Source organism: Onychomys torridus, chromosome 21 (genome assembly GCF_903995425.1).
Source record: "Onychomys torridus chromosome 21, mOncTor1.1, whole genome shotgun sequence".
NCBI lineage: Eukaryota > Metazoa > Chordata > Mammalia > Rodentia > Cricetidae > Onychomys > Onychomys torridus.
Window position 1 is genome coordinate 31,517,987 of NC_050463.1, and position 18,990 is coordinate 31,536,976.

Consider the following 18,990-nt stretch of genomic DNA (forward strand, 5'->3'; position numbering starts at 1 on the left):
AGAAAACTCTGGTCACTTCCATTGACCAAAGATATGGCAGTTTGGGCTTCCAAAGGATACTGATTATGATTAATTAAAACTCAAGAAATATATTTAAATTCATAGATCCATAATGATATGCAAATATTTAATTGAGCAACTTCAGATAATATGAAACCAATTCCATATCTTGAAAGTCAGAAACAAGGAGACAGAACTGAATGATAACACTGCCTTTATTACTCCTGTCCCCTCCCTGAGTGACCATGTTGCTCATGAAGGACAGCACCTTGTCACAGATCCATTCCAAATAGTCAATGAGAAAAAGATACAATTGAAACATTAGTTTGTAGTTTCTAGTAAAGGCTTCCATACAATGAGCTTCAAGAAAGAGCCACTGTTAAAAGGGGCCGAGCAATAATTAGGCATTTGGTACCTTACAAAAAAGCACCACCCCCAAATCAAGCAAGCAGATGTTGCTGGCAAGCTTCCAGGACAGAGCTCTGTGCTGACCTGAACTGTGGGGATGCAGTCCACAAAATCCAGACTCTGCAAAAAGCCACAAATCAAATGGTCCCTATTCCTCCAAAGATAAGGTCAAGCAACAGAAAAAGTAGAGAATCCTATCCATTTAAAGAACGCGAAATTATATAATTTTATATATGTATATTTATTAGATAGATAGATAGATAGATAGATAGATAGAGATAGATAGATAGATAGATAGATAGATACGTACATACGTACGTACATACATACATAGACAGACAGGCCTGTAATCTCAGCAATTTGGGAAACTGAGTCAGAGTAATCCCAGACTGAAAGCCAACCTGGGCCATTTCATAAAGCCTTGCCCCAAAATTAAAAGGGATTTGGGATAGGGAGCTAGCACTGATGAGTGCTTACCTAGCAGATGCAGAGCTTGGAGTTCAGTCTTTAGGGCCACAGAAGCAAAATTAATGGGTGAGGCTAGAGAATGCTCTTTAGGAGTAATGCACACTTGGGGGGTAAAACTATTGAGAAATTCAAAGGCGTGATTACAATGTTATCCAGGATATGATCCCTTTTAAGAGTGAGGAAGTAGTGATTAAAGAGGTCACAAAAATCACTGGCCAAGTTTTATTTCTTGATCTGGGAATAGTATTCTTTATAATAACTCAGCGAGTATTTAATATACACTTGATTTATGTGTTTTTCTTCATGATTTATTTTAAAATTAAAAGGTTTAATTTTTTTTAATCATTGTTGAAAGATCTCCTGTTGCACCACTAAATAGAGAGAATGATTTAATTCCCAAGTGGCTACTTAACAGGCTGGAGTCTTCCTTTTAGCACTTGTAGCTGAACAGAGGAATAAGTCAGGACTTAAAAAAAAAAAAAAAAAAAAAAGCTATCTGTCATCTGTCATCATAATATACAGTAAAATACCTGGGTCTAGTTCCATGGTTTTCCTCTAGCAGTTGCCCTGATCACACTATCATACTGATTATAGAGTTGTTTTAACCTAGTCATGATTAAAAGTATATATACATTGTTCTTATTTTGTCCTAGTTAGAGAACAAGCAGAGTTCATGAATACCAAAAGAAAGGTCATTCTGCCTGCTTCCAATAAGGAAGTGTGCCATATACATTTATAGATGGGTGACTAATCAGATTTGGGCCTGGTATTTATTTAATGGGAGGCAGAGTGCCATGGAAATAGACCACTATGCCCAGCTTCTGTGAAGTTGAGCTCAGTCAATGGTTATGGCTCAAATTCAATTCCAATGGAGCCCAATCAAAACGGTACAAATGGTCCACGTGAGCTGCTGAGTGCTGTTCTTTGGTACGGCACACACAGGCCTTGAACCTGAGGCAGATCCTCATTGCTGTGATTAATAGAGATAGCTAAGAACTTATTTTCCTTTGTATCACACTTTATTTCTTTGCACTGAATTGAGCAGATGAGATGCCTTAGCAACAGCAATAAAACCAGCGCAATCACTGTCTGGCCTATTTTTTAAACATTGTGCTGCATATTACTAATTGATTTGTTTCTTCTTGAAGGGCTCTGCAATATACTTAAAACGAAACCCAGTGCTTAATGGATTTTTCTTTACTCAGCTGTCTACAACCAATCAGTGTCTTCATGTCTGTGGGTTCTTCGTACAATTTAAATGTGAATGAGTATTCAACTATGCTATCCAGTGTGTGGTGTGTGGACCAGCAAGATAAATATGGGCTCTTTTCTCCCATAAAAGACTTTTAATAAAATAGGGATTCTTTTATTATTATTTTAAGGGAAGGAAGAGGTGAGCTTCCTACCTTCCTTGACCTCATCATATCTCTTCCCTAGGGCCATTTCATCCCCTTAAGATTTTACAGAGCTTTGGGAAGAAATATAGAATCTCAGCAGAGGAACAATAGGGAGCCTCAGATTGGCATCTCAGTCTTAGCCTGCCTCCCTCGTGATCTCCCTGTGACCTTCATCATAGCTCCCGACACTGAAGCTGTGATTGGTTGCATGTGGTGCTGGCCTCCCCCTTGGCACTTCTGCGCTATAACTTTAGCTTAACAGCCCAGGGACTGGATTTCCTTTTTGACTCCATCTAAATCCCTGGGGTAGCCCTGGGGCTAGACCTCTCATCTTGGCCACCTGCTTTCCTTGCCTGGTTCCCATGACTCAATAAAGCCCACACTTTTGGCTAGGCTAAGGTACTGTTGTGGTCACTGTGGGACTTTATAGGACTAAGAGTCCAATCAGCGGTACCCTGACTAGATTCTCACCTGTCCCTTCATGGGCCTGAGCAACTTTGATATGGTCATTTCAGCCTGAATTGCAGCCCAGCCTCAGGGGCTAAAAAGGAAACACACTACGGCTTGGAAATGTGCCAAAGTTGCAGGTATTGGGAGATGGACAGGCATCCCTGGTGATCCTAGTATGTTTTTAATACACGTGTGAGTGTGCATGAACATGCTCTTGTATGTGTGTACACATGTGTGAGGCCAGAAGTCAGCCTCAGGTGGTATTTCCTCAGGGTCATCTACCTTTTTTTTTTTTTTTTTTGAGGCAAAGTCTCCTACTAGATCGTGGGGCTCAACCTTTTAGGCTCAGCTGCCTGGTCTTGAGAACCCAAGACATCTCCTATCCCTGCGTCCCCAGCACTGGAATTATAAGAACATGCCACCATGTCCATTGAACCTGGAGCTCAGTGATATGGCTGAGATGTCTGGCCAATGAGCCTCAAATAGCTACCTGTCTCCCACCCCAACTCCCACCACTGCTGGGATAGTCTGACTTTTTATGTGGGCACTGAAGATCACACTCACACCTTCCTGCTCCTGTGGCAAACACTTTACTGGCTGAACTATAGCCCCATCCCTCCCTGCCCCTGGCTATTTTTTAATTCTTAAAGTTGGCCTAGGAGAACTGCATTGAATTCCCATCTTGACCAATTATCCACTTACTTGGTATACCACACTTTGCTCCTCTGAACTTGCATTTCCTGATTTGTTTTGTTTTGTTTTGTTTTTCAAATCCTGAAACTCATTCTACAAGACCAGGCTGGCCTTGAATTCACAGAGATCTGCCTACCTCTGTCTCCTGGGTGCTGGGATTAAAGGCGTGTGCCACCAATGTCTGGCAAGGCAAATTTCCTGATTCTTACAGCTCGACCTTCAGCACACACAGTTTCCACAAGTTCAAAGGCACCGAATTGGTGTATGAAAGCACAGTGCCTGGACCACTGAGAGAGTGTGTGCTGCCTTACATGTACAATATATACTGAAAGCTTTTGTTCCTTTGTGGATGGGCCTGCCTCTCAGGTAGCTAAGGTTCAGATCTCACATGCACACAGACTCCAAAGGAGACAAATAGCTTCCACCTAATGTTCAAAGCTTGCCTTGATTTCTGCTCCCCAGAGCCATGGTAGCTAATTCTCTTGCCCCTCAGATCTTAGACCAGTCTCCTTTGATTTCAAGACCATGCCATGGCCAATGCCTTCTGCTCTAGGGACACTGCTGAACTGGTTTACTATCTGCCTGCTCTTTTACGGTTCTAACCTATCTTGGACTAGAAGTCATGCCTACCCTGCTTCTACCATCCCTTGTTCCAGAAGATTCCTGGGGGACTTACCTAGGCTCACAGCCTTCACTGTCACCAGGGTTAGAGCAATCGTCCACACCTTGGCCAAGGATCTGGAAATAATTAGAGCCTGTTCCAAGCAAGCACTTCTCAGGGACATTTGAAATAAAGAATAACAATTGTCCCCTTACACAAAGTCACAGATACACATAGTTCCATTCTAGGGGACCCACCTCACCAAGCAAATTACTCTCTTTAGAAAGACACAAGGGAGCAGAGACTCATGTATGAACACTCTTAAAAGGCTGAAAGTCTCCAAGGCAGAGAGTTGACCACCAGGGGCGGGGCCCTAGACAGACAAGGAGTAATTCTCAATTTTGATCCCTTCATCAGTGCTGACAAGATCACAAAGGTCACTAATGTTTTCTCTTCCTTCAGGACAATGAGACAGATGGAACTAGGACACAAATCTAGTTAGTTGAGTATCAGAGTTCACCAGAAGAGTTTTTATATGAGGATTCCCTCCTGACCCCAAATAAGATCTCCTGAATTTAAATCCCCAAAGCCTTGGTCATCAGGTGGTTTGGGAGTGACTGGATGTCCCATCTCAATGAGACATCTGGGCATGTCTATAAGATGTCCAGAAAGAATAAAGAGAATCAATGGCGTGAAGCTTGAACAAGACAGAGCCAGCAGAGAAGCAAGATAGGCCTTGCACACGAGGTAATAAACTCAGAAAATCCATATCCCTGAGAGGTGGTGGTGGTGGTGGTGGTAAAAAACATAAATTGATACCAAACAAGTTAGGCAGATTTACAGGGGTCAGAGCTATCTGCAAGAATAGGGACTACCATCGTGCTCCAAAGGCTGCTGGGAACAGCAAAACTCTGGCTGGCTGAATCATGATTCTGACCTGGGATGGCAAATCCTCTATTCCCATGGAATCCACTTTAGAAAGAGTTTCCTCTCTGGACCGTTCCATCAGAAATTGTTGAAGATAAAAACAAAAATTTTGTGTATGGAAACCACCTGAGACTAATATATGTCCATTGAGTTCGGGGAAAATACTGGTGCCTCTGTTGAGAAATGGCCCTGGAGTCTCTCCCTCATGGAATGGGGGCATAAATCTTGAGGATGGGTGACTGATCCCCACAGTGAGGAACTGAATGTGAATGTACCACACGATTTTAAACTGTCTCCACTAGATCTCTCTGGTGTTACATGCTGTGCTAAGCACTTGGCTTAGGTTCGCCTTTTAATTTTCATCAGAAATCTAAGCATTAAGTAGAGTCTCCCTTTGTTCAGATTAGAAGAAGCAAGGCTCAGACAGGTCATGCAGTCTAACCCAGGTCTTCTTAAACCTTGTCTACTTGCAACCCTCTTTAGCCTGAGAAATTGTGACATGATCTTGGGAACACAGATATAAAAAGGGGTATAAAATGTCAAGTGTTTATTGATAAGTCACAAAGGAATTTGTTTCAAAACAATTCTTTGATATGCATATAGTTTTAGCAATTATAAAAGAGGGGAGCAAATTTACATACTAATGAGAGAGAGGCTTGTTTGTCTAACACAACACAATCCTAAGATTTATCAGTTTCATACCTACATGCTGAAGAATGTTGGCAGGAAACTGTTAATGGTCTGTTTATGATGATGAAACTATTCTGTTTGATAAGAGGAAGAAATTGTGTGTGTATGTGTGTGGTAAAGATGCTGCAACTCAAAACATACAAGTCTCAAGTATGAGCTTTGATTATTTCAAGGCTGCATTTATTGAAATTGTGTGACGTGGTGGCATACACACAGTGTGTGTGTGTGTGTGTGTGTGTGTGTGTGTAAACAAGATAATGGTAAAGTCACAGGATACAACATTGGTGAGCACTGCCAGAAACATCTCAGATTCAATATGTGTTTGAGTTTAAGTAAATTTTTGGTCATTGTACCTTTATAAACCTACTGTTGCCAAATTTCTCATGACCCACAAGTTCTGTGACTTGATCTCATATGGTCATGGGCCCCAACTAGGATGCTTTCATCTAATCCAGGTCTCACAGCTAGCCAGGGGCAAAGTTCAGAATGAGGAACTTTGGCCCATCTGAATCCAAAGCCCTCTCCCTTCCTCATCAGACATTGCATCTGGCCAAGAAGTATATGACCAGCTTTCCTAGGAATATCTCAGAACCTCTGAATCCTGTAGTTAACATAGACTGAAGTAAAAGAGGGTCCTACTCAAGGTTAGGTGCTCAAGCAAAGTGCAGATGTTATGTCCAGAACTGAACTAACTAAAGGAAGGTACCATTCATCTGCGGCCAGGTTGAAAAGGCCACATCCAAGCTGTTTGCTGTAGACATGGGCTGTCTGCAGAAAGGACTTCCAGCTAGACATCACAGAAAGGTAGGGCTTTCAACTTCATTTTGTAGTTTTGTGTTTTTATCCTCTGCCCTATCCTCATGCTCAGCTCACTGAGTTTAACTTCCCAGGTGCTATGGGCATGGGATTTATAATCATAGAAACTCCCCTGGATACGTTTCCCATTGTCGGTGATGAGAACAGCCTTAGACACAGGCAGGATCTATCAATACAGCTCATATTTGTAGAGCTGAGACTCTACCATGACCTCTCCTACTCCCTGCTACTTTTATCATGCCAACCAATGCCTTTCACAGATGACGGAATTAGGTCAAGGTCTCATGATTCATCATTGATGAAGGATCAGCCCCTGCCCCCAAACCAGGTATTCTTGAAGATGTCAGTCAAAGCCCGTGGTCTTTCCACTTTACTCCTCCACATATGTCCTTTTGGCTTTGGAACAGATAAAGGGACAACTGGCCAAAGTCTGCCAAAATACCTTTTGTAAGCAGGACAAGCTCATTCTTTTAGCACTGAGGCAGAATAATTGCTCTGAATTTGAGCCAGCCTGAGTTATACAATGAGACCCTGTCTCCAACAGACAAGCAAACAAACGAAAAACCAGAGCCTTCCATGAAGAGTTAGTCCTTTGAGGTCATAGATTTGATCAGAAAGCTGGCCATCAGCCAATATGCTCTTTACTTCCTAAACCTTGAAGTGACCTTCAGAAACCACGTGGAAGTCGACCTTGCCATTTAGATGTGTGCACGCATCAGAATCCCACTGGAACTTCAGACCTCGAGGCCTGGGTTTATTGAAAAAGTAAACCAAGACTGGCTGAGGCTTCAGTTTCTCAGCCCCGCCAAGGTGACCTCCCTCTGACTGTCAAATTGGCCTCTTATATTTTCATCATCCAATTAGTTCAAAGCATTCAAGAAATTTTCTTTTGAATGTTTTAGTGATGGTGCTACATACACTCAAATTAATTTTCCATCATTTTCTGTGCACTGAATTTGACTCAATCTCTCTCTAAAAGGAGAAATAATTTGGGCCATCTGAAAATGAGATTTATTTTTAAGTAGAACCTTATTTATCAAAAATACAGTTCTTAAAACTTTTATGAGTTGTAAAAAGTGTTAGAATTGAGGCCAAGAGATCTGACAGACCCCTAAGGTCCAGCCTGGCTAAAAGAGGGAAGGTATGAAAGGAAATGTCCCAGTAGTAGAAGATGAGGTGGCAGGTAGGGTTTGAATCGTGTTCCTGTGATGTCCCTAGAAAGCTACAAAAGGACACTGGACAAGGGCAGACAACAGAAGGGAGTAGATGTGGGCCTGAGAAAAGGAAGAAAGGTTGACAGGTTTGTGACTAGGGAGTTTGTAGTTGGAGAGCTTTTCTACAGGTGCCACCAAGCCCCCGAGGTCCCACAACCCACTTATAAAATAATCACTTAGATGCTTATATTACTTATAAACTGTATGGCCGTGGCAGGCTTCTTGCTATCTAGTTCTTATATCTTAAATTAACTCATTTCTGTTAGTCTATAAGTTGCCATGTGGCTTGTGGCTTACCAGTACCTTATATCTCGCTTGTCATGGCGGCGGCTGGCAGGTCTCTCTCACCCAGCCTTCCACTTCCCACAATTCTCCTCCTCCTTGTCCCACCTACCCTATCCTTCCTGCCTGGCTACTGGCCAATCAGCACTTTATTTATTTTAACCAATCAGAGGAACACATTTGACATACTTGAACATCCCACAGCAGGAGATGGCTCAGTCAGTTCACTGCTTACCATGTCAGAATAGGGGCCTGAGTCAATCTCCGGGACCTACATAAAGAAGCCAGACATGCCCTTGTAATGTCACCAACTTAGGGCCTGGTGGCCAGCCAGTCTAGCCTAACTGGTAATCTCCAGACTAATGAGAGACCTTGTGTAAGAGGAGGTGGATGATGCTCCTGAGGGTGGCACTCAGGGTTTTTCTTGGTCCTCTACAGATACTCTCACAGATGCACAGATGCGCACAGATGCACAGATGCGCACAGATGCACATACAAATGCATTGAAAGATTGAAAAGTTCAGCTTTTCTCCATTTTTGACACTGTCTGTTGTAGAAAGAACTTAAAAGCCACTCACTGTATTTCCAAACCCAGCTTAGCTGGCATACACAGGCTTTGGTTTGCCCCATTGAGGGCCTGTTGCCAAGAAAGCATCTCTTGCATGAAGCCATGTCCAGAGAGCTTGAGGTTTCCTATTCCTACCTGGTCCCTGAGCCAAGTGTGGGGTTTTTGCTCTTTCTAGCCACTCAAGGCCACAGGGTTCTTTCATGTGCATGCAAACCTTTGGAAACAGGTTAGATGCAGCCACTGTTGAAGCTTAAGTCTCTGGGGTTTGCTCAGCACCACGCTGGACACAGCCAGAGACCAAGAGAGTACTCAGCCATTGCCTGTTGGTACTGAATGGGCATGTCACTCCATCTCAGTAAGAGAATGGTGCTATGGTGCTAGGTGGATCTTCCTATGGCTCCCCGCTTCCTGTCCTGCATGGTGGGTTGTATCCCTCTCGGTCTAAATCTTCTCCCTCTTCATCTCTTCCCTGGTCCATGACCCAGGTTCTGGCCCATAGCAGCCTCGTTACATAACTCTCCAGTTTGAATGGCTGATCCATTTTCTTCCCACCATCTCGGTGCCTTCTCTGAATTTATGCCCCAAGCCATAGAGCAGAGACACCTTGGAGACAGCCCATGGAGGCCTGTGGAAGAGGGGGATCCAGGGTAAGTAACTGCCTCTTTTTTTTTTTTTTATCACAGTTCACTGGCTGTTCACCACATGTGGGGCCAGTGGACCCCACGGCCCCACACAGGCCCAGTGCAACAACGCCTACCAAAACTCCAACTTGAGCGTGGTGGTGGGGAGCGAAGGGCCCTTGAGAGGCATCCAGATTTGGAAGGTGCCAGCTACTGACACCTACAGGTATGTATAGTGTTAGATCAGCTCCCCACAAAAGACTCAAGTCCTCTTTGGTTTGGCCTTTAACTTGCCAACCTCTTCAGTCTGAGCTTCCCAAGAAGCTGGACTTAGGGGCTTCCACTACCACACCTGGTTTTCCCTGACTCTAAATTGAATTTTATCCCGGGCCTATCTGCATTGTGGAAGACAGAGACCAAGAGGGAAAGAAAGGGAAGCTGGGAAAGAGCCAGGGCCAGGCTCCCATTAACATGCTCCCCGGTTCTGCCTCATACTGGAACAAGGCAAAAATAGCTGGAGGCCCCAGGGCTGGAGTTGAGCCTGCCAGGTGCCTTTGTACCCCCTGTGACAGCGGAGGGTGGAAGTCAGAGGCAGGTAAAAAGTGGTGACTTTCATCCAGGAAAGCATCAAAGGGGTACAGACCAGGGCAGGAGACAGGGGCCTGACAGCGAAGGACCAGGCCAAGAAGGGCTTGGGAGGTGGGGGAAGGATGTGAGCAATGATGGGGAGGAGTTTAGGAATCAAGGGCTGTGAGTGGTGGCTTCTCTCCTAGGGAGAGAAAGGGAGCTGAGGGCTGGGAACCGTGGGAAGGCTCAGCACATTAGGTGCTTTGTGGACAGGATCCCGCAACAATGCCTTCTGAGCATCTCCAGTGGGGGTTTGCAGTGGTTGAAAGTGGAAGAACACTGAGGGGTGGGGGTGGGGGACAAAAGGAGCATGAATTTGTGCTAGGTGGAGGACAAGAGTCTTCAATGGAGCCAGACAGAGCCCAGTTCTGAGACCTGGGATGGTTAGGGGGGAGAGGGGAGGGGGAAAGAGGTATGGGGGGAGGGGGAGGAGGTGTGGGGGAAGAGGAAGGAGGTGTGAGGGGAAGAGGGAGAAGGTGTGGGGGGACGGGGAGAAGGTGGGGGAAGGGGAGAAGGTGTGAGAGGAGGGAAGGATGTGAGCAGTGTGAGCAGGGAAGCCAGTTGGGGAGTGGTTAAGGAGTCATGCACAGGGAGTCAGCCCTCAACAGAAGCCAGGCACAGCTCAGCTCACTCTCTGACTCCCGGCTCACTCCCTCTCCCAACTCCAACCCTCTCCTTTCCATCCCTCCTCCCTCTCTGGGGGCTCAGCATCCTTCCCCACCCCCAACCCCCTCACTATGCCCAAAGATGACGTCTAAAAACATTTGTCAAGCTGCACAGACCATGGTTCCCCTTATCAGTTCCCTCCCGGTTCACACGCTCCTCTGGAGGCCTCAGATCTCAGGTGGAGCAGACTGACCTGGCCACAGCTGGTTTGGGTGGTCTTCATCAATGACACTTATTTCCTCACCTGGCTCCAGGGACCAGTGTGTGCACAGCTGGATAGCATCATTCAACCAAGTCCGAGACAGCCAGGAGACCTTGCTGAGGGCCTCACTGAGCTGGGGGGGGGGGGGCACTCCTACATCCCCAGAACTAAGCTGTTGGGGACATACTGTGAGCCCAGCACTGAGCTTTAGAGCCCCCACTGTGTGTCAAACACAAAGCTGTGTGCCCAACCATGAGTTATGAGGCACCTACTATCTATCTAGCACCGAGTGTGTGTTTCAGGACTCCAGAGCCTCACAATCTCTGGGAAGAGCAGCAACCGAGCAGGAATTCAATAACAGTCTACGATGCCAATCAAGTTCTAGACAACAGTAGGAGAGATGTCACAGGCATGATGAATTGCCAGAGTAATTGTGCAGATAGTCATCACACAGAGCTGGAAAGTCAGAGGTGGAGGATTAGGCAAAGATCAATGAGCTGCAAAGAAAGAATGGAGTTTGGGTCCAACTTCCACCACCCACCAGCCAATGTGACCTTGAAAGTTGTCTTCCCGCCTCGCAAAGGACAAATCCATCTGCAACATACGGGGCTTTAGAGCGTGCCATCTTGTTGGTGCATAGAGTTGTGCAGGCCAGGTATTGAAGGAAGAAATGGACAGCACCCCACCAAGGTGCCACACTCCAAGGTGCCACACTCCAAGGTGCGATTGGCCCCTTCAGCACTGCCCCTGGGGGGAACCCTGGTGTTTCCATTGGCCCGTGCACATAACATCACCGGAAAGTTCCTGATGGCCATGTCCTCGTGCTCTTCCAGTAATCCTGTAGGCTGCACCTGACCATCCCATTTCACAAGGGAGGGAGCCAGTCTGGCAGGGACTGGCCTAAGATCCCACCCAAAGCTAGAGGTAGAGCCCAGAATGGAGTGTGGGTCTGCTGCATATCCGGAGAGGGCTGTGGAGGAGGAGTGAGATGCTTGTGTGTTTAAGTAGTGGTGGTGGTACTGGGCTCCTCTCCTCCTTGTCCCCAGCACCCCTCCTAGGTAGACACCACCGCTACCACCAAGCTGCCATCCAGCTGAGCTGTCGTTGCTGAATCCAGCAGTCACTTTGATCTGCTACTAATTCTTTATTTAAAAAAAGATTCACAACTCAATTACACCAGGTAACAATAGCTCTCAGTCGATAATATAAAACACAAACCCAGTAAACATCCCATCTGACCAGGAGACGCGGATTTCAATGAGGAAAAAAAAAAAAAAAAAAACAAAGAAATTACAGCATCAACTCATTCAGAGTACTAGCTTGCAATTTCCAGTAAATTGGAATCACTGAGAGTCATTTTCCCCACTTGAGTGGCAGGTATATTAATTCCTCATCATTTGTCAACCATCAGAAGTAAATTGTTTACCGGGTTTGGGGAGAGCGTGTCAGAGGCTGGGGCTGTGGTGATTATTCTGGCGTGGTTCGGCATGGTGTGATTCACAGAGTCCAGGCCACAGCAGCGCTGAGCCAATACATGCTTTATCGGCTCAACACAGAGGAGGATCCTGAGTGAAACTAAACAGGCTTGGACCCAGGACCGCCTGCTGTGTGCCCTGAACCACCCGTTCTCATTTGTTCATTTACCTCTGCCTCCCAGAAGCTACCCCCCAAAAAAGCACAGACTGGCAGGGGCGTGCTTGCACAACCTCTACACATGTCCCGGCAGTCAGGTCCCACAAAGACATTATCATTTAATTCTCACCATGGTCTTTCAAGGCCAATATTGTTATTATCTCCCTTTTATATTACCAAGGGGCCCAGAGAGGGACCGTAATCTACCCAGGGTCACACAGCTCTTGAGTCACACTGAGACAACCAGGAGAAGGAAGCATCTCAGCCATGGACTTGAAGGAGACAGTGGCTTGATGTCATCCAGGGCAGGGTCAGCACCTAGAAGGAGGAACTGCGATGTCTAGGTGTTCCCTGACCTGAGCAGCAAAGCTCAGATTTGGCTCCAAGTTTGTGTAAAGGCAAGCCCTGATTTTTCTCACGGTGTCCTATGTCACTCTAAGGCAGGACCAGACTTACAGTATTAAGGAAGGTAAGATCTGAGGTTTCAGGCCTCAGGGGGAGGAGGAAGGGACCACCCCACCCCCAAGACCTCAACAATCCCCTAAACACTGAGTCCCTAACCCAGGGTGGAAATGTGTGGCTGAGGCCACCACCAAAGTAAGTGCCAGTCAGACACCTGGTGGTCAAGTTTTGCTACTGACTTTGGAGACCCAGCCTTGGCCTTCCCTTGGGAGTCATAGCTTTTTTTGTTGTTGTTGTTTTTCGTTTTTTCGAGACAGGGTTTCTCTGTGTAGCTTTGAGCCTTTCCTGGAACTCACTTGATAGCCCAGGCTGGCCTCGAACTCACAGAGATCCACCTGGCTCTGCCTCCCGAGTGCTGGGATGAAAGGCGTGTGCCACCACTGCCCAGGCCCATAGCTTTTTTTAAACCCACTCTTTGTCCCAGTGGTCCTTGCCTTTACTTTTTCCCTGAGGAGTGGAAGATGAGGCTCCTACGGGTTAGCGAGGGTTCGCTCAGGTCACACAGCCCCGGACTTCCAGGACTAAAACCAGTGTGTGCTCATAGCTCAGGGCTCTTGCCAGCCCACCTCACTGCCAAGAACTGAGCTGAGATCTGGAGGGAGCTGGTGGAGTTTGGATTGCTGGAAGCACAGGAGAAATATGAAGGCAGGCCTCGGAGGTGGGGGAAAGGAGTCGGGAACAAACAACTTCCGAAATATAATAAGTTGGCTAAATTTAAACATGTGAAAGAGTTCAGAATGATTCATAATGCATGCAGATTGATGCAAATGAGTATGCAGATGATGCAGCCAGGAATGAGCAGGGTGCAGCACCTACCTCTCCACCACAGAAGGCAGGGCGGAGCAGGACAAGGACTTCAGTTGAAGTTTTCCAAGCCAACCCCATCCTGGGGTGGAAATGAGACCTCTTCACGCAACCTGGCCAAGCTCCAGAAATCCTCTTTCAGGGCCAATATTATCATCACCTCCCTTTTATACTGCCAAGAAACGGGGGCGCAGAGAAGGAAGACGATCTGCCCAGGATCACACGGAGATTGGGCAAGCAGGGACAGACCCGGGGCCTTGGGAACATTCCTTCTCTGGAAACCACCCTGCCCACTCCACAGTCTTCTGTTCACGCTTCTCTTAGCTGAATAATTGTATTCCCTCTCACCTTCCACCAATGAGCTCCCCTTTTGGGGTGTCCTCATGCCTTTGTCTCTCTTTCTCTCTTTTTGGAGACAGGACCTCATGTAGCCTGGGCTCGCCTGAAACTCCCTATGTAGCCGAGAATGACCTTGAACTTCCCATCCTCCTGCCTCCACCTTCCAAGAGCTGGAATTACAGATAGGTGCCACTAAGTCTGACTTTAGGCAATGCTGGGGATCAACCCCAGGGCGCATGAGTGCTAGACAAGCCTAACTACATCCCCAGCCTACTCCTCTTGGCCATTTCTTGCCCCACCCCATCTCCCCAATTCAGGTTGGGTTTGTGTGTGTGTGCGTGTTCTGCCATGTACACATGCATACACTCGTGCAGAGATCAAAGGAGAGCACTGAGTGTCCTTCTCTTGAGACAGGATCTCTTACTGAGCCTAAAACTATGGGGGCAGCCAGAAATCCCCAGTGATCTCCTATCTATCTCCACCCTGCACAGTGCTGGGGTTAGAGGTGTGAATTCGAGCTCATGACCTCAGGCTTGCACAACAAGCTCTCTTATCTGCTACACCATCTTCTCAGCTCTCTCTTGTCTGTTTCTAACGTGTCAAGAATGTTTGGCTGAAAGTCAGAAGGAACTGACATGTACAAGGGTCTTCTTGGGCCCCTCCTGGTCAGTATTCATAAGCCTCCCAGCAGTACACATGGAAGAGGAAGTGACCTTGTAGGAGAGGAAATGGTCCTCTTTCCACCACTGGCCAGCTGTGTGGCCTCAGGTGGGTTCATCTCTCTGAGCCTCATCTTTCAAATGAGATGAATCACATCTCCCATGAGCCACCACGCCTTACAGCAGGCACACTGGAGCATGCTCCCTTCCTTCTCCAGACCTACAACCTCCCCTTCCCCACACTAGCCACCTGCTGCCATTGGACAGCAGAGAGGCTCCCTTCCTGCTCACTCTGACCACACAAGCCCTGACTCATACCTTTTGTCTTGTCTGAGAGTCCCCCCCATCCGTCACCCACACACACAAAGCCAACTTCAGAGCTCCAGTTCACCCCAGTACCTCCACCTCTGGCACCCATCAGTCCTCTGGCACTCCTGGCTCTGGGAATCTGATGGTGCATACTCTTCGTGGGAATTGGCAACACCCAGGAGTCTCCATTACATTGTCTCTTTGCTTTGAACAACCACGTTGGTTTGAAGAGTATGAGACTATTCTTCTACTAAGGAAAAGGCTGAACCTCCAATGGAGCACACAAACTTTGGTCTTGGAACCCTACAGCTGCCTCCACAAGAGAGCCGCCCTTACGGTGAGGTCTGTCCTTGTACAACTGTGTGCATTTCCCAGTTTCTTCATAAGCTCTTGCAGAGCCTGGAATCCATCTCAGGTCTTCTCTTGTCCATGAAGCCTCATGCCATTCCCAGAATTTAATAAACTCAAGCAGGTGCCTGAGTAGCCAACTGGGCCATGCATGCCAGAATCCATTTGCATTCCACGGAGAACCCAGGTTCTTGTCTGTTGCATTAGAAAACAGCCCGTCTCCAGGACTGTCCCCACAGAAAGGACCTGGACTGCACCTTCAGAGAGACTTGGGGGGGGGGTCTCTATATGTTCAGAACACAGGGTGTTTACAGAAGCCATTGTATATGTGAACAACACTGTCTTCCATCTCTTGCTGGCTTTTCATAAAGGACCTTCCATCTCAACACAAAGGGACATGAGGACCCTCCGTGAGCCTCTGGTAACCATTCTCCAGGGAGGCATGTATTAGCGTTTATAAGTTGGTAGCCTGGCTGTCTTCAAGACATGCTCTTCCTCTGCCACAGTTCCTGAATTGAGTTTTTCCCCATCCTCGATTGACTTCACCTCAGCCATCTCAGAGGCAGCGGATCTAATCCCACATCCCCGAGCTCTGTTTAATTTTCATGGTGATCAGTTGTTTGTTGTGTGCACAGATTGCTCCAGGAGTTACTGCTGGGGTGGGATGAGCAGTCTGAGCTCATTAGCACGCTCTCCTCAGATGATGCTCCTTGTTTCTGGGCCCTGAAGGAGAGACTTTCAAACTTTGTACCACCATTCACATCCATTAACAACAAACACTGGCTGAGTGCCTATTGTGCAACAGCCCTGAGGATTTCAAGGCTGAATTCCTTTATTGTCTATAACACTTGTAAGATCAGAGATAGGGTCTTTTTTTTTTTTCCCAGTCATATATAAGGAACAGGGAGGTTGTTTGTCTAGGGTCACATGAGTCTTTTGATTCTGGACTAAGAAATCCCATCCTGAGTGGGATCGAGGTGTTCAACCCTTTCCCAAACCCGGGCTCCCTCCCTATCTCACTCTCTAGAACATCTGACTAATCCCCCACCTTCCTAGCTCTGTGACTGAGTAACTCCAGTTCCCCCCATCCCTAACTGACTGCTTTCTCCCAGCAGTGGGGAGCGATCTCCCTTCTGGTTGAACATATGGGGCTGTGTGGACAAGAACTCCCAGACATGATGGGGAGGTGCTTGGGCCCCTGAAAACCCTCAAGTTGACAGGCAGCAGGGGGATCAGTCTCCTACCACACTGGGAGCCGCCATGTTTTGACCTGTTGCAGCATCTCGGGCTATGGAGCGGCTGGTGGGAAAGGTGGGAAGAACACGATGATGCGGTCCCACGGCGTGTCTGTCCTGGGCATCTTCAACCTGGAGAAGGATGAGACGCTATACATCCTTGTCGGCCAGCAAGGGGAGGATGCCTGTCCCAGGGTAAGTGCTCAAAGCAGGGGCTTGTTCCAGCCCCAGGGGAGGTGAGGGTGGCTTCTTAGAGGATAGTAACCCTCAATGGGGATTCAAAGACTTGCACCAGCTCCAATGTGAATTCCTCTCCTTCCCTGGGGCTATTTGGTGCTTGAGGACACAGGGAATGTGGGCCTATTGGAGTTTTGTAGCCCCATGGGAGCCACAGTTGAAGCTTGGGTTTCATGATTGACTTGAAGCCAAAGGTCTGAATCCTACCTAAATTCAGTGTATGTTCTCCACAGAAGTAGGAGAAGGAGGCCCCTCTGACTGCTCTGGCTGACACACTGTTGTATTTAATCATGCTGTCATGCATAGTGAAAAAAATTAAAAGTCTTTGCATTCACTCAAAAATCAGACATATGACCACATGTAGGTGTACATAAAAGTGCCAAAGTTTCAGTAGCTACACTTCTTGGGAGGAGACTGGATTGGGGGTACTTGGCAAATAATGTCTGAAATTGTCACAAAAAGAATGTTCTCAGGTCTAGGGTGTAGCTCTGTTGGTAGAGTGTTGGCCTAGCTTAGGTTTGTTGTTGTTTTCCTGAGCATGGTGGAGCACACCTGTAATCCCAGCATCTGGGAGATGGAAGAAGAAGAAACAGAAATTCAAGGTCATCTTTGCCTGAGAATGGTGCTTGAAGTCAGCCTGTGATATAGGGACACAGGAACCCCTAACTCAAAAAAAAAAAAAGTAAAAGAAAGAATGCCTTCATATATTATTTATGTGATTAAAACTAAAAATTGAAAGCATAGACTAGACTGAGCCAGAATGCTGGTAGCCCATTTCTCATCAGTTAATTTTATGTTCTGACAAAATACCATCCAGAAACAGGAAGGGAAGAGAACAGTCATTTTGACTCATGGTCTCAAAGGGTCTCAGTCCATCATCATGGAGAAGGCAGGGAGGCCTTCATAGCAGCAGGTCTGGAAACTGAGAGACGGGTAAGAACCAGGGACAAGTAAACCCTGCAAGGCCCATCCCTAATGACCTGCTTCCCACCACTGAAACACTCCACACCCTCCCAAAACAACATCAACCAGCAAACAAACATTCAAGCCTGTGGGGGATGTTTCAGGGCTAAACTTTACACTCCCCCTATTATAAATGAGGAAACAGGGAAACCACAGAGGTGAAGGGACTTGCCCAATGCCACTCACAAAGTGGCCCAGAACTCTAAGGAGCATTTGGTTTGGCTGCATCCTATACTTGTCTTGTTTCCAGTATCTTCTTCCCATTTCCACTTAGCTAGCCCATTGCTGACGAGCCTCTGTGGTCACAGAGACAGCCTGGCATTGTGTTTCTGACCCCATTGGGGTGTCTGTCAAAGAGAAGACCAACAGCAGGATCTGAGACTGCCCAGAGCAGTCAAAGGTGACCCACAGAACAGGAAAGTGGGGTTAACTAGACAGCAGCTATGGAAGCCTCAGACAACCCCAGTTATCTGGCTCTTGCCTTGGGAGTGTTAGCGGGGTGGCAAGACCCTGGAGGTGCTGGCTAGGCTAGCAGGAACTGAGGTCCCAGGAGGGCAGATTATTCTGCTTGAGTCAGACCAAAGCCTCCCCTGGAGCACAGCTTTGCTGGATCCCAGTGCCTGGCACAGCATCTTCCCCAAGAGTTGTTCCAGCAGCCTGGGAGGAGCAGGGGCTACCAAGAAAGCAGTTCAGTTCCACAAAGACACTCAGCTCCAAAGAGCCAAGTGAAGGGCTATGAGTTCAGGGGGCAGCAAGCGAGAGCAGCTTAGTCTCCTGGGACCCCTACTCCTCTAGGCGTTAACACAACACCAGAGGACTGAGCCTGGTGGGTACAACCTCCTGTCTGAGAAATGCCTCCACTCCAACTTTTATTTAGGAACTATAATCAGGATTTTGCAGGCTGTTATAATATATTAAGTCATTAAATTACAGGCTGCTGTAATTTTCACAGGAATTTATTGAGTGCTAATGTAATTCTTTCATCTAAGCAGAAAGATTGCATTGACTTCTGCAAGGGACTTTCACTTGATTGGATTGTAATCAGTTATGTCTTTTCACAGGACTATGTCCTTTTTATTTTTTTAATTCAATTGTAATCTACTTGTTCCTCTAGGTTGCTGCACTTTATCATTCTTATTAATCAACCTACTTGTTCTCAAACTTTGTGGAAACATAGGGAGCAGTTTCCAAGAGGGCAGGAGGAGGCCATCTCAGCCGCGAGCTGGGGGAAGCGCCCTCTGCTGGTCGGGCCAGGCATGCCATGCACACTTGGGCATGGGAAGAAAGCCATGGGTCCTCCTGGTTCCTCTACACTCTCCCTGTGGGTCCTTAGGAGAGAAGAGCATGCTGTCTTCAGGCACTATCTCCACCTC

General features: G+C 47.0%; 1 protein-coding gene across 1 annotated transcript in view; it reads left to right on the forward strand.

Annotated features, from left to right (window-relative positions):
* The window catches only part of Alk (ALK receptor tyrosine kinase), a 700,596-nt gene that overhangs the window by 643,997 nt on the left and 37,609 nt on the right, over window positions 1–18,990 (forward strand). Inside the window, exons 12-13 of the mRNA XM_036170695.1 lie at window positions 9,198–9,360; window positions 16,462–16,612. Coding sequence (XP_036026588.1) covers window positions 9,198–9,360; window positions 16,462–16,612 — 314 coding nt within the window. The remainder of the gene's footprint in view (window positions 1–9,197; window positions 9,361–16,461; window positions 16,613–18,990) is intronic.